This window comes from Pseudophryne corroboree, chromosome 11 (genome assembly GCF_028390025.1).
Source record: "Pseudophryne corroboree isolate aPseCor3 chromosome 11, aPseCor3.hap2, whole genome shotgun sequence".
Classification (NCBI taxonomy): domain Eukaryota; kingdom Metazoa; phylum Chordata; class Amphibia; order Anura; family Myobatrachidae; genus Pseudophryne; species Pseudophryne corroboree.
In genome coordinates, this window is record NC_086454.1 from 57,814,081 (window position 1) to 57,827,876 (window position 13,796).

Here is a 13,796-nt window from a genome sequence, read left to right on the forward strand (position 1 = left end):
CATGCGGAAACTTGTGGTACCACACAGAAAAAAGAGAAGATGCAGGTGCACACTTTAAACAATAAGAACTCTAGTAATCAGAAGAATTATAATAAACTCTGCAATTTAATATGAAGTGAAATTGAGGTTCTTAGCATAATTTTTGCCCAAAAAATATGGGCCTACCTACCATTGCCAGGTGATCTCATCTAATGGCAAGACTCTTTTAGAATTTATTTCTATTGCCATTAGAAAACTGTCTGTCAAAGCTGCTGATGATTGTTAGCTTTACCAGCCCACTACTTAGTAAATCTACTGTGCCCTTGCCAGTGAGCAAAAAGCTTGCACCTTTTCTATGGGAACCAACAGCAAAACTTTGCCCCCTGTGTACATGACATGACTAAGGCTGTCCCATTATATTTTTTACAATTCTTCTCTTGGGTTCTACATTGTCCTTGCCGACATTTGCAACATGGACCTGCATACTATGTATGGGTATCAAGGGGACACTATAAGTAGGTAAAGGCATTGGCATTTCTATAATGTGTGCAATGTGTGCAGTGCACACTGGCCCCTGGGTGCAGGGGTCACCACACTGTATACACTGCAGGTGTGTAATACTTACCTTTCCAGAATCCTGTGTCGGAGCTGTGTCTGTGGTAAAAATGGCCGCCAAGCATGCACAGTAGGAATTTAGTCTCCAGAACATGGTGGGTACCATGTTTCTGGAGATCTGCACATGCACAGAAGACTTTAGCACAATGCCAGGTTTATTGCACCATGAAGAGGAGGGGGTCCACCCAGAGTCTGCACACGGTATCCCTCCTCTGCTAAAACATACCTGGGTCTAGGGCACATTTTACAACAAACTGCTGCTAGTAAAACCTATACAATATCTGCTCATGTTTTTTGTCTTCCCCAAGATGCCTCCTACATACAGTACAGTGAATGAGAATGGGCCATTTCATGAACTAGAGTAAAATATATATTTAACCACTCACTTTTCTATACTCTCCCCTTGTAGGGTACTAATTTGATACAATGCCATCAATAACTATAAAATAAACTTTCGAGTATCACTAGAAGGCTGCAAAGCCGTCTCTACATGATTAATTATTATTACAGCTCTAAAAACAAGACATTGCCTAATGTAACATCATTAAACTATTCATGTATAAAATCTTGTAGGGGGAATTAATATTACGTTACAGTCCTCCTCTGTTGTTCACGTCTGACAGCTTTCCATCCATGATCTCTCCCAGCAAGACAGTGCTGCATCTTGTTAGGAAACGAGTTCCTGGAACTCTGGAGACTGGGTGGCAACTAGGGAGTTCCAGAACTCACGAGTGGAGCTGCCACTTGGGAATAAGTAATCGTGGCTCCACCTTCTCTACCCCTGACTCTGTTACTCCTCCCAGTGGTCGGATGGTGCATAGCTAGTCTTCTCCCTTTAGCAGCCCCATTTGAATGGGTGAATTAGGTCCACCCAGACTCCGATGCCCCCAGTTCTTATGAGGTAACAAGGCCCTAAACAAGACTGCGAGTAAGGGAAAATCTAGCTAAGACTAACGACACTACAAAAATGAGAGAAGATAAAGAGAAAACAATAAACAAGTTATGTGTGGCACTGCCTCCATAACCCAAACACAAAAACTAAGACAAGTGGAAAAACCCACAGAATATTACACCGTCGCTACTTGAGACGAACAACCAAAGTATTGTGGCCTAGCCGCCTATTTAGAGTGATCCTGTCACAAATAAAAGTAGTAAAGATAAAAAACATAAAGTAACACAAGTAAAAGATAATAAAGATGCGGCCTCTGTCGCAAGATGCGGCAGAGCTACAAACTCACGGTACCATAAAGGACAAATACAGGTATCACAGGGACACTGAAGAGTTTCAAAATCTGGCTGATTAAACTGGAAGCCAAACCGGATACAAGCTGGACACGATCCAAACTGAAGCTGCGACCGGAGCACCAGGAATTACAGACAGGAACTAGGAACTGCAGAGAGGAACAAGGAACTGCCAGAGACTGGCTTGCAGGAAGCTATCACCGGCAGGGCTGCACTGTCCTAGCTCCCATAAAAGTGCACAAAGGACCAATCATGAGAGACTCAGGCAGCCCAGCCCCTCGATCCCTAATTGCACAAGCTGTAATCTGGCATGCTTGAACAGAGCGTCCCAGTTGCTTAGTAACAGCCAGGACTAAGAGCAGCCGCCTGGCGTCCCTGGTTGATAGGCAATCAGCCCGGCCAAGACACCTGGCGGCAAAGGCCGGGAGCTGGCGTGTCCCACCGTGGATGCGGCAGCTAAGACATCTTTCACTGCACCATTAATTCTCATTATATCTTCCTCTGCTGTTCTTCTCAGTGTCCTTTAAGGAAAGCTCAATCAGACTGTCATCCTTCTATTATACTATATCAAGGAGTTTAACAAGGCACAGAGGGAGACATTCTTCAAATGGAAGAGAAGTAATAGAACACGAGGACATGCACTGAAAGGTAGGTTCAGAAGATACTTGAGGAAAAATAATTTCACAGAAAGGGTAGTGGATAAGTGGAATAGTCTTCCATGAGAGGTGGTTGAGGCTAAGACTATAGAGCAATTTAAACATGCTTGGGAAAGATACAAGAATAGCCTTACAAACACCCTTATAAATAGGGTTGAAATTTGCAAATATATAAATGAAAAATGGCAGCCAAGATGGGCTAAGAGGTTCTTATTTGTCATCAAATTCTATGTTACTATGTTTCTATAACTTGCTCATGAAGCATTTTGTCAAAGAGAAGAAAGTCTTGCCCCAAGATGAATGGATCTGGAAGTCTGGGCACTATTGCATCTATTAGTCTGTCCTTTAAAATTAATCAATAAAAGGGTCCTGTTATTTAAATGAGCAGTTCAGTGAATGCTACAAAACCAAATCTTAAAAAAATATTCAATTGCCAACTAGGGAGCATTGTGCTGGACATCAGAGTGAATTTACTTCCAAAGTCCACTAAAGTTAAACCCACCTTTGTACCGAGCCCTAACCTGAAACAACCAGCACTTTTCTGCTGCAGAACCCATAGTGCATGTCAGGAATTTGCATTTTGCATCACGTCACTTACCAGTGCTCTGATGTACTGGCCTCCGGAGGACACATCCCCAGCCTGGCAGCATGTTCCATGATTGCCTGCAATGTGCAGAGACTCTCCCCGCTTGCCATACAGCATGTACCCCAATGTATTCCAACCATATCTAGAGTACGGGCACCGCCATGACACCTGCAGTCAGCTGACTTGGTGTTATCCACTCCTGAGCATTGGAGCGCTCACATGACTTGATTCTCCAATCACTGCTGACCAGGGGGTATATACTCAGAGTTCCTGCTCAGTATCATTGCCTTTAGCAACCCATCACATCCTGTGAACAAGTGTCTCCTGACTCCAGTCTCCTGTCTTCAGTGATTCCCATGTGCATTAGCTCTGTGGAACTACAGGCATCAGCCATCCAGTTTGGTGCAGTCCCATGTGCATTCAGATCCAGTCACCAGCAGTCTCCAGTGACTTCCTAGCTTCAGTGTCTCCGTGGAACTACAGGCTCCAGCCATCCAGCTCTGCTACAACTCCTTCCACAGTCAGCTTCCACTTCTACATGCAATAAGAGACTTTCTCCAGGTGCTGCCTCATTATTCTCACCTATGTGTTGTTAATCTGCATTCAGCACTGTGCTATTGCATCCAGCACTTAAACAACCAACTTGTATATTACCAACTGTCTCCTGCTATAACCTTGCTTGGCTCTGTGGACTTTGTGCATATTTTCTGACTGTGTGAATCTATTGCTGTCGGTTTCCAGACTGATTACCAGTTACTTATTGTCTGTATTTACAACCAGCAGTTTCATTACCTACCTACTGCCTATTGATCCTGTTACTATTGGCTTCCAAGCCAGCCATTGATGTTCTCCATCGGCTTCCAGGCCGATTATCGCAGTTTGATAATTACATTGGTTCCCAGACCAGTTCATTTCCTGTGACTATTATTATACCATTTGTATTACTTACCTCCAGAGTACTGATCTCAGTTGCCATCGGCTCACAGGCCGACCATCGTTATTTGCAAGTTGCTAACAGTTTCCAGACTGAATACCAGAAGTTACTTATTGCCTGTCTTGTTCCATCACAATCTCTCATCGGTTTCCAGGCTGATCCTTAGGGTCATTCTTTATCCTCAGGCTAGAGACTCTGCTTCACATCGGCTCCCAGGCCGACCATCATTTATTTGTCATCAGCTCTCATGCCGGTCATTACTGTTCTATAATTACCACTGGTTTGCAGGTCAGCTCATTCTTTGTGACTGTACTTAAAACCAGTGTCAGCTTCCACGCTGTGAAACTTCTGTATTGTTATTCCTAATCCAGTAATAATTATATTGCTGTGTGTATTTAATAAACATCACTGCGCACATGCGCAGGAACTTACTATGGCCTCCTTATTTCCTCTATCATACCACCACTGACCCCCTAGGCCCCCTCTGGGAACAGACATTTACACAGACCTGACAGTGCAAAAGGCATGGAAAACTGGAACATGGGACATAATGCACTCTGTGGGTTCCTGTAACAGGATCTGGTTAGGATCTCGGTGGTTGGGATCCTGGCGGTCAAAGTACTGATGCTGGAATCCAGACACATAACAGAATGCCGGCGCAGAAATCCTGAATGGGATCACAATCCTGTTACAGGCACCTGGGAGCCTGATCGCTACACTGCTGGGCCGCCGGAGAGTGGTTAGCTGTGGAGGGGAGGGGCAGTATATGTTGCAAGGGGAGGGATAGGTTCAGGCTGTGGCCCGGGGAGGTTAGGGTTAAACGGCAGGGGGAGGGTTAGGTTTAATTTGCAAAAAGGGTGGGTTAGAGTTAGGGGGCCATTGGGGGAAGATAAGAATACTTAACTTCCCCTGTTGGGATTTTGATCAAAAGGATGCTGCAGTCGGTATTCTGACCATCAGCATCCCATCTGACGGGATATCTATCCCAATCCCCTGTAACAGGGGACATGGGGCCCACAAATAAACCACATTTCCACAATCAAAACATTCTGAACTGGTTACTTCCTTTGCTGGCATATTTTCCATAATGACACTCTCATTCGAGACCCCATTTTTAATAACCAACTGATGTTTTTGTTGTAAAATGATCTTCGGCAGAAATGGTCATACAGTAGGTTAAAGCTTAAAATGGCAATGGCTTAGACATCTAGTGTATACGTTCTAATCACTACACAGCATTTCTGAAGTTGCCATATTGTTTGTATATCACTTTGCAGGACCACACTCTAAAGACCCCAGTCCAGACCTTGAGTGAATGATGTATCAAAATAAATATCTGTTCCTCCATGGAGATTTATTATATCTTATTACACATATTTTGTTTTTTTTCTTATCACATTGCATTCAGCAACTACAAAGTTATGTGTTTTCTTCACTTTCATTTTGATCACTCAGTTCACTTATATATAATCCACCTATAATTCATACATCCATTTTAATTTTGCTACATGTAACATCGGAATCAAAAATATTATCATTACCAATTGCTTTCCACTTGGGAAAACTAACTATTTTTGTAGAATATATACACTAACAACACTCAGTTGCACCCTTAACATCACACATCCCAGGTACACAATTCATTCTATCACTTTTATAACTTTTTACTGTATAATCAACCTGATACACCAGAGTACACACTGTAACTAGATAGATAGATAGATAGATAGATAGATAAAACCACTCTGTGCTGGTTGAAACAGCTGTCGGGATGCAGCTGTCAGTCTATATGCAATGGAATATTTATGAAGAGTAAATAATACATTTTCATCTCTAAATGTGAGTGCTGGTACAGTATATATATATATATATATATATATATATATATATATATATAGATTTGTGATGCTTCACCTCAACTTTCGAGCATTCAACCCTCTGAAGAAGTTGTTGTCATAGCAGCAAAATGCATCTGTGATTACAGAGTAGTTTCCACCAATTATTCTTTGAGCTGTCAAGATCTTATGGATCCTTTAATTGGATGCTGATATAACTAAGTTTACACAAGAAAATGGACAGCTGAATTTTTATTAAAATAATTGTTAACATTTTAAGTTCACATAGATTTCTATAGTTTTTAATTTTGAGACGTATTGTCCGTGCGGTCAGTTTGTGGAATTGGAGTACATTAGTGTTTTGAGGGGGACCTCAAATGATCGTCTATGACCAGTAATCTATAGCGCAAAACAAACGTATGTTGTTTTTTATATAGTCTGCACAGATGTAACTTTACTAACAAGATAATAATAAAAAAGTTTTAGTTATCATTTTTTAAAAAGTAGATTTTGATAAAAATGTTCATAGGTTTTATAAACCTTATGGATGATGTGTGTCATGATTGCAGATCACTTAAAATCCTTAGGGAGTTTGTTATATGCTTGTGTGGCTTGTGTGCTTGTGTAACCTTGAATAAATCAGATTGTTTTTAAAAAAAACGGTGTTACACTATATCCCTTTCTCCCTTTGCTTTTTGAGTTACATATTGGATGAAGGAAGTGTAAAGGAGTACCATTCAATTGTGGAGGATGATGAGTATTTATAATATTGATTAAATGTAGGTGCAACAGTATACGTTTGTAAGGAGTGCCATCTTTTTATGTAAAAACAGTGTTGCACTAAGGATATTACTTTTCTGTCCGAGGTATAATCCCTACCAGAGTGGATCTCAAGAATAGAAAACTACAAAGGCTGGATGACTGAAATTCATTGAGGATTTTATACAGGAAAGACGTTTGTTTTATCGTTGTTTGTAATTCACTTTTTGCGCCACTGGGTTTCTCTCTTTTCGTATTCTACAAGCTGAATGGTTTTTGGTGAGCCATTTGAGTCACCTGGGCTGCATTACAAGTGTATGTGCGCAATTGTTTTCTGGTGATTTTCTTTCTATTTATTAATTTAGTTAGGATGTCCAAAATCAGCACAATCTACAATAACAACCAACAACATGCATTGCAGCTGGACACCTCCCAAGGTGCACAAACAAAAATGCAACACAACAAAAGTATACATTCGATCTTGTAACTTGACTACCCACTCATATGGGTGTTGATCATTCCCCATTAGGTTGGTACAGACAATTGACCAGTCAATTAATGGAGGGCACCCTTATCAAATAATTGCACCTGGACTGGTGACCTGTCATTCTTTCCTGCCACATCAAGACTCTAACCACAGAACCAATACACTACCAGCATGCTAGGCTAAATATTCAAAGCAATGACCCGAAACAGGTCCTCAAACAATAACAGCTCCACCTCAGTCAAATGAACCCCATCTGTCTGATAAAAATAATTAAAATTAAATTTGAGACTTAAATGAAGAACACACCACCAACATTGGCCAGATCAAATTTGCTACTGCTGCATTAACCTTCTTCCGGACTTTGTCTATGGCAGAAAAACCCTAACACCACACCAACCTTTTCATGGCACTAAAATGACCTAATGATTATACACAAAAGGACAGGCTGATAATACTTGTGTAAGGTTATCAATAATAGAGTATCACAAGTCCAGAGGCATCCCTTGGCGGACAGCCCAAACCTTTAAATAAAGTACAACAAAGACACACCTTCACAATACCATAGACTGGCAAAGCCCAGTGTTCTGCACCTATGCAAGCAACCCATCCTAGAGGTTTACAGCACTTATTTCTTATACAAATCATTCAGTTTCTCTTATTTTCGTAGTTGCAAGCATAGGTTTGTCCATCCATAATTTCATGTGATTGATGCCTCTTTAAAATCCACCACTTTGGCTTTCGGCATATTTGTTGTGTTGCAAGCTGTTATGGTTATCGCCCAATTATAAGACCTAAGAATATAACATATCAATGTGATTATGAGCCCACCCACAAATATGAGTTGTTTTACATAGCATTGTTTGAAAAATAAACAATCTAAGCAAACAAGAGAATAAGAATGCAATACTGTATTCTCAAGATGTCTTCATATTGTGTGGAGACAATGGGGTCACAGATGGCCAATTAACTACGGTTGATTGTCCAGCCCTATAAATGCTAAGATTTGGAAATGCCATTAACTGCAAAGTGCCGTATGAATGCAGGTACAGTATATTTCCTAAAGGAACAAATAAATCAATGCTATAATACAAGATATAGAACATCTTATCATATAATGTTATGCTTTAGAAATCAGTTGTGCTATTTATAGAACGTATTACTTATATTGGGTTTGAAGGAAAGGACAGTAAAACAGTAAAAATAAAAACACAGAATAACATAGTTATAAAAGGCAGCGCTTCAGTGAGTAGTAATAAAAATGTGCTGCCTCAGATGGGTAACTTCAAACCCAATTGAAAAATAAATATATAAAAGTGAAACATAGAATGTGCAATAAAATAAAATGTGATTTAGAGATTCCCTTTTTAGATTAAACATTTATAATGAAAATAAATGTTAGAGAGAAGCAACATAATAATAATAATAATAATAATAATAATAATAATCTCCCTCTATTTACTTTTTCCTTGCTCCCAGTAATCAGTAAATAATCATCTAAATAAAGAAGAGTGATCACAACTGCGACAAACTATCTATGCTCCTTATTTACTGACCATTTCTACTTTCCCCGACTCAAGCATCACTATACAGCCTAGAGAACTTGAAAACCTCCACTCTGGATTGGTAGGTCCACTCTGTAGTATAAATATTCAATGATTTTCATTATAGCCGGCCTTAGCTATAGGCAGGGTAAGCATTTGCCTAGGGCATCCAAGCATGTCTAGGGGCATCCAAGCATGTCTAGGGGCATCCAAGCATGTCCCTGCAGTATCTCATGCTGGGAGGGACAGTCTGCAAACTAACTTTTACTTTCCAAATGTATTCAATCAGTACTTGTATACACTGCTGTCTACATTTGTCAAATAGAATGCACACTGTCCCTTAAAGTTAAGTAAACTCCCTCCGACATGCTTGAATGCCCCTGACTTGTGAGATGACAGCAGAAGCCTGGTAACTGCAATTCCTGAACATGTGACATTTTCACTGACTATATAAGGTTATTACTAGATGGCTACTTGTGAGACCACATGTGTATTTTGGAAGACTGCTTCACAAAAATCTGACATCACCTATACTGCTTGTGCACATGGGGGAGGGGAACCCTGCCATCCTGTGTGTGTCCCTTATCCCTGTGCAAACCCCAGGTGTCTGCAGGGACATAATATGGGCAGTGTTCTCCCCACACTGTATTTCCTATTCAGTCCATGCCGTAAAATTCCCCTGCCATCCACTACTGTAACGTGGTCAGTAAGTTGCATTGTGCTATTTCTATATGAAACGTCAGTGCAGTGTGACTTTCGGACATGTCAGACTGGAGGGCAGAGCATAACGCTCCCACAGTATAAAATAAAGGGCATGCAGTTGCCAGTAGTAACAGACACCAGCAAACACACTGAATAGTGAAGAGAATGGACAGTTGCTACATGTTTGATACTGGTCTTTTTGTATAACCAGCAAGTGTGGCAGAATCTGGACATTGCTACTATCTGTTTCCAATGAGCAAGTGAAAATAAAGGGTGAGGCTTGCAAAGGATGGTATACCCTGTGAGGTCACACCCCTTGTATGGGTGCCCCTTTAACGGGTGCAAGCGCAAGCATGCACCCACCCATCGTGCCACACCCTTCTCCCAAAACGCAGTTATAAGTTTTATAAAAAAAAAAGCTACTAGCATTACAAATGTGGAGAATGTGTGTCAGGTGCATTATTGTGTGGAATTATGGCCCTCACTCCGAGTTGTTCGCTCGCTAGCTGCTTTTAGCAGCATTGCACACGCTAAGCCGCCGCCCTCTGGGAGTGTATCTTAGCATTGCAGAATTGCGAACGAAAGATTCGCAAAATTACGAATAGAAATTTCTTAGCAGTTTCTGAGTAGCTCGACACTTACTCTGCCACTGCGATCAGTTCAGTCAGTTTCGTTCCTGGTTTGACATCACAAACACACCCAGCTTTCGCCCAGACACTCCCCCGTTTCTCCAGCCACTCCCGCGTTTTTCCCAGAAACGGCAGCGTTTTTCACACACACCCTTAAAACGGCCAGTTTCCGCCCAGAAACACCCACTTCCTGTCAATCACACTCCGATCACCAGAACGAAGTAAAATCCTCGTAATACCGTGAGTAAAATACCTAACTTTTGAGTAAAATAACTAAGCGCATGCGCTCTGCGAACATTGCGCATGCGCAGTAAGCGACTAATCGCAATATAGCGAAATTCGGCAACGAGCGAACAACTCGGAATGAGGGCCTATGTGTATTATGGGCATTACTAATGTGGGGCATATGTGTAAGGTGCATTACTGTGTGACATTACGTGTATTATGGCCATTACTAATGTTGGGCATATGTGTAAGGTGCATTACTGTGTGACATTACGTGTATTATGGGCATTACTAATGTGGGGCATATGTGTAAGCTGCATTACTGTGTGGAATTATTTGTATTATGGGTATTACTGTGTGGCATTATGCAGGGTTGAACTGGCCAACAGGCTATCCACCCAGTGGGACTCACTGCCCGAGTGTTGCTGGGTCAGATGCAGAACTAGTGGCGGTGCTAGTGGGTACCAGACAAAATTTTGCCTAGGGCATCAAATTGGCTAGGGCCGGCTATGAGTTTCATGATAATTCTGGACTTTCTCAAGCTGATGGACATTTACACTCTATCCCTGGAGAACTTGCAATATTGGTTTATCTGCAAAGTGTATTTTATAAATACCTTAATATAAGAATATCCTATATTATTTTTATTTTGGGGCAACACTGTTATATAGTTTCTAAAAGAGAGAGATTGAGAGAGAGAGAGAGAGAGAGAGAGAGAGAGATAATAAGAGAAAGAGAAAATATGAGAGAAGAGAAACTTTTTCAGTTGTAAAAATGTTGATGTTTAATTGCTATAAAGCCCATATTTAGTATTTATGGTCTAGAGTCAGAGTTTCAAGCACCTGAATCACCATACCATAGTACTTGCCTATATTCGACAGACACAAGCATCAGTGGTCTTAATTTTTCTTCACATATTAGTAACAAAATTGCACAGTCAGTAAATTGCCGCTTTACCAATAGTGTTTTTATAATGGGGTGCTCCGGCACCATTTTTCCAGTTGTATGAACATATGCAGCATGGTCTGGCACGGGTGCAGTGTTTAACGTGCACATGCATTGGCACAGGGTATTTCTCATAGGGGGGGGGGAGAGTATTCATCATAAGGTGCCCCCCTCCCCTCATAAAATGCCCCTGCTCTTCACTGCAGATAATTGGGACTTCTTGGCCACATATATCTTAAAACTCATCATCTGCAGTTAAAGGGCCCCATTTACAAAAATAAATTACTCTTCCATTGGTACTGTTCACCAATGGGAAGTCAAAGGTAGCAGCAGAAGTTGTCTCTGGCAAGGGACATCATCATGCATGTGCTGTGAGACAATTACTAAAACCTACATTTTTTGGACAGATGGGGGATTTAATAACCAAATGTTGTATCAGAAAAAAAGTTTACATTATTTAATATGGTAGAATTACTAATTTAAGAAATAGTAGGCTTTGTTGGTGTATTATTTTAATCCTAAACAATTTAAGCATTTAAATAGACACAAGGAAAATAAATTAAGATAAAAAAATAAATTTTCATAATCAAGTGCAGATTTTGTTATGAAAGCCTACACCTAGGCTTTGGCTTTTTTGCTATTTTGGAAATGTCGATTAATTGTGAAACAATAATCACAATGTAATTCTCTGTGATGTTTGAAAAATAAAGAAAATCACATTTTTTTTTTGTTCACAATGTATAATTTGTGTGGGTACTGCATAATAAAATGCAATATTGATATGAGAATGTCATGAGCACAACGGAAGTCATCTATAATAACTGCTTTTCCTAGGTGAAATACAGTAAGCTCAACTGGTACTAGGATGCCGCCAGGACTTAATACAGGTACAAGGAGTCGCTGTGGAACTTGTTGGTATGAAGTGGAAAGCAGGAAAATAAACTAGACTGATGCAAACAAACAGACAAAGCAAAAACTGATAGCTAAGTCAGGAGACAGGAAAATAACTAAGCAGTACTTACTAAGACAAGCAAGAAAAGCGCAGGTCAAGGCAAGGTCTGAGAATAAGCAGATATTCCGAATAACAAGGAACAAGTAGCTGGGCAGAAGTCTGGCAGGAACTGACAGAGTATCAACCTGAGAACTTACAGCAGGGAAGGTGGCTTCTGAGAGGCAGAAGCTATAACTAACAATACACCAAAGCCCTTGTTGTTCTTTAGCTATTGCGGGAGCCAATCAGAACCCCCAAAAAAGAGACTGTCCCCTTACAATTCATTACACTGCAGCTGACTAGCTGCACATATGGAGACAGGCCCCTTACAATTAATTACACTGCAGCTGAGTACTGTAGCTGTAGATACAAAGTATGATTCCCGACTGCTTAGTAACAGCCAGGGTCAACAGAGAGTTCCAGTCACCTAGCAGCCATTGGGACCATCAGCCATTGCGGCTGGCGTGATGCAGTGTTCTGGTCAGCTATCAATGACCTTGTCCCGCCAAAACCGTGATCCACTGCGTCAGCTCCTAATAGTGCATGTGGGCTTGCAATATATTTATTTCACTTATCTGATCTGGGGAAATTGAAGCTATAGGGAATGACCATAGGGACATGACACATTTTTCACTCTTGGACTCATGTGGCTTTCTGTTTAACTTAATTTCCCTCCTCATTTCATGGGTGAAGATGGTTTGTCATCAATGGTCAATGGATTTGCAATAGATGGTGGAGATCCAATGGTTCTCCACTATCAATGGCAGAGAAAATGTATATTTCTCCCCCTCAGCACTGGGGTCACAGACCTGAGCTCTGCCCCTGAAGTGACAGCAAATCCCATCCCCCTCTCTGATTGGCCCACCGAGTCCCTCCTCCATCTGCCACCACTGAAGTTGTGATATTATAAACCATCTATGGTTTCCTACCATCGATGGGAGACCTGTTGATGGCCATCCTCAGTTATGGTATCAGTCCAAGTAACATGTAACCATGTCATAACTTACAGAGTCACATGAGCAAGATCATATATAATAAGATGATCTGATTGGCTACCAGTTGCTCTGGACCTGCCAACTTCAAAACCGGGGAAAAACAGACAAACTGCACAGAATTATTCAAAAGAAAAGTACGAACTTAAAATGTGCAAATTGGAAAAATATTTTTTAGTCACAAAAATTGTCTTTTTACTATTTCATTGTTAGTAATTAGGGAGGTGTTGATCAGACTTTTTAACAAGCTAAAGAAACACTTATATTGTTGGTTTGTACCTTAAAACTTGGTTCTAATTCAGCACTCCTGTTTAACAGAGTTGAGTTGCTGTGATGCAATCTGCAGATCTTACCATCCTAGAAAAAAAAAGAAAAGAAAAGAAATATGAAAACAGAGGCGATAGCATAAATAACATCAGGTGGAAAGGACTAATAAAAACAGCAAGAGGTACTGTATCAGTGAATGAATTGACCTCACACCATATAGCAAAACAGTGATGGAATTAGAATTGGGTCTATAGACTGCAGATGAAATAAAGCAAACTTTCCTACTGTTATAAATCACAGTGGAGAATGGCTCCTGATGTGTAAGGCTAATAGTTCGTCTGCCTCAAAGTTCACCTGAAAAGGATGAATATGAACAGATGCCAGTTGTCACAAACAATTACACAGTGAATA

General features: G+C 40.7%; 1 protein-coding gene across 2 annotated transcripts in view; it reads right to left on the reverse strand.

The window, feature by feature from the left end:
• Positions 1-13,796, reverse strand: part of LUZP2 (leucine zipper protein 2) — a 1,124,237-nt gene that overhangs the window by 2,793 nt on the left and 1,107,648 nt on the right. For both annotated transcript variants that reach the window (XM_063944341.1, XM_063944342.1), the window contains exon 11: positions 13,398-13,475. In XM_063944341.1, the coding sequence (XP_063800411.1) occupies positions 13,398-13,475 (78 nt within the window). The remainder of the gene's footprint in view (positions 1-13,397; positions 13,476-13,796) is intronic.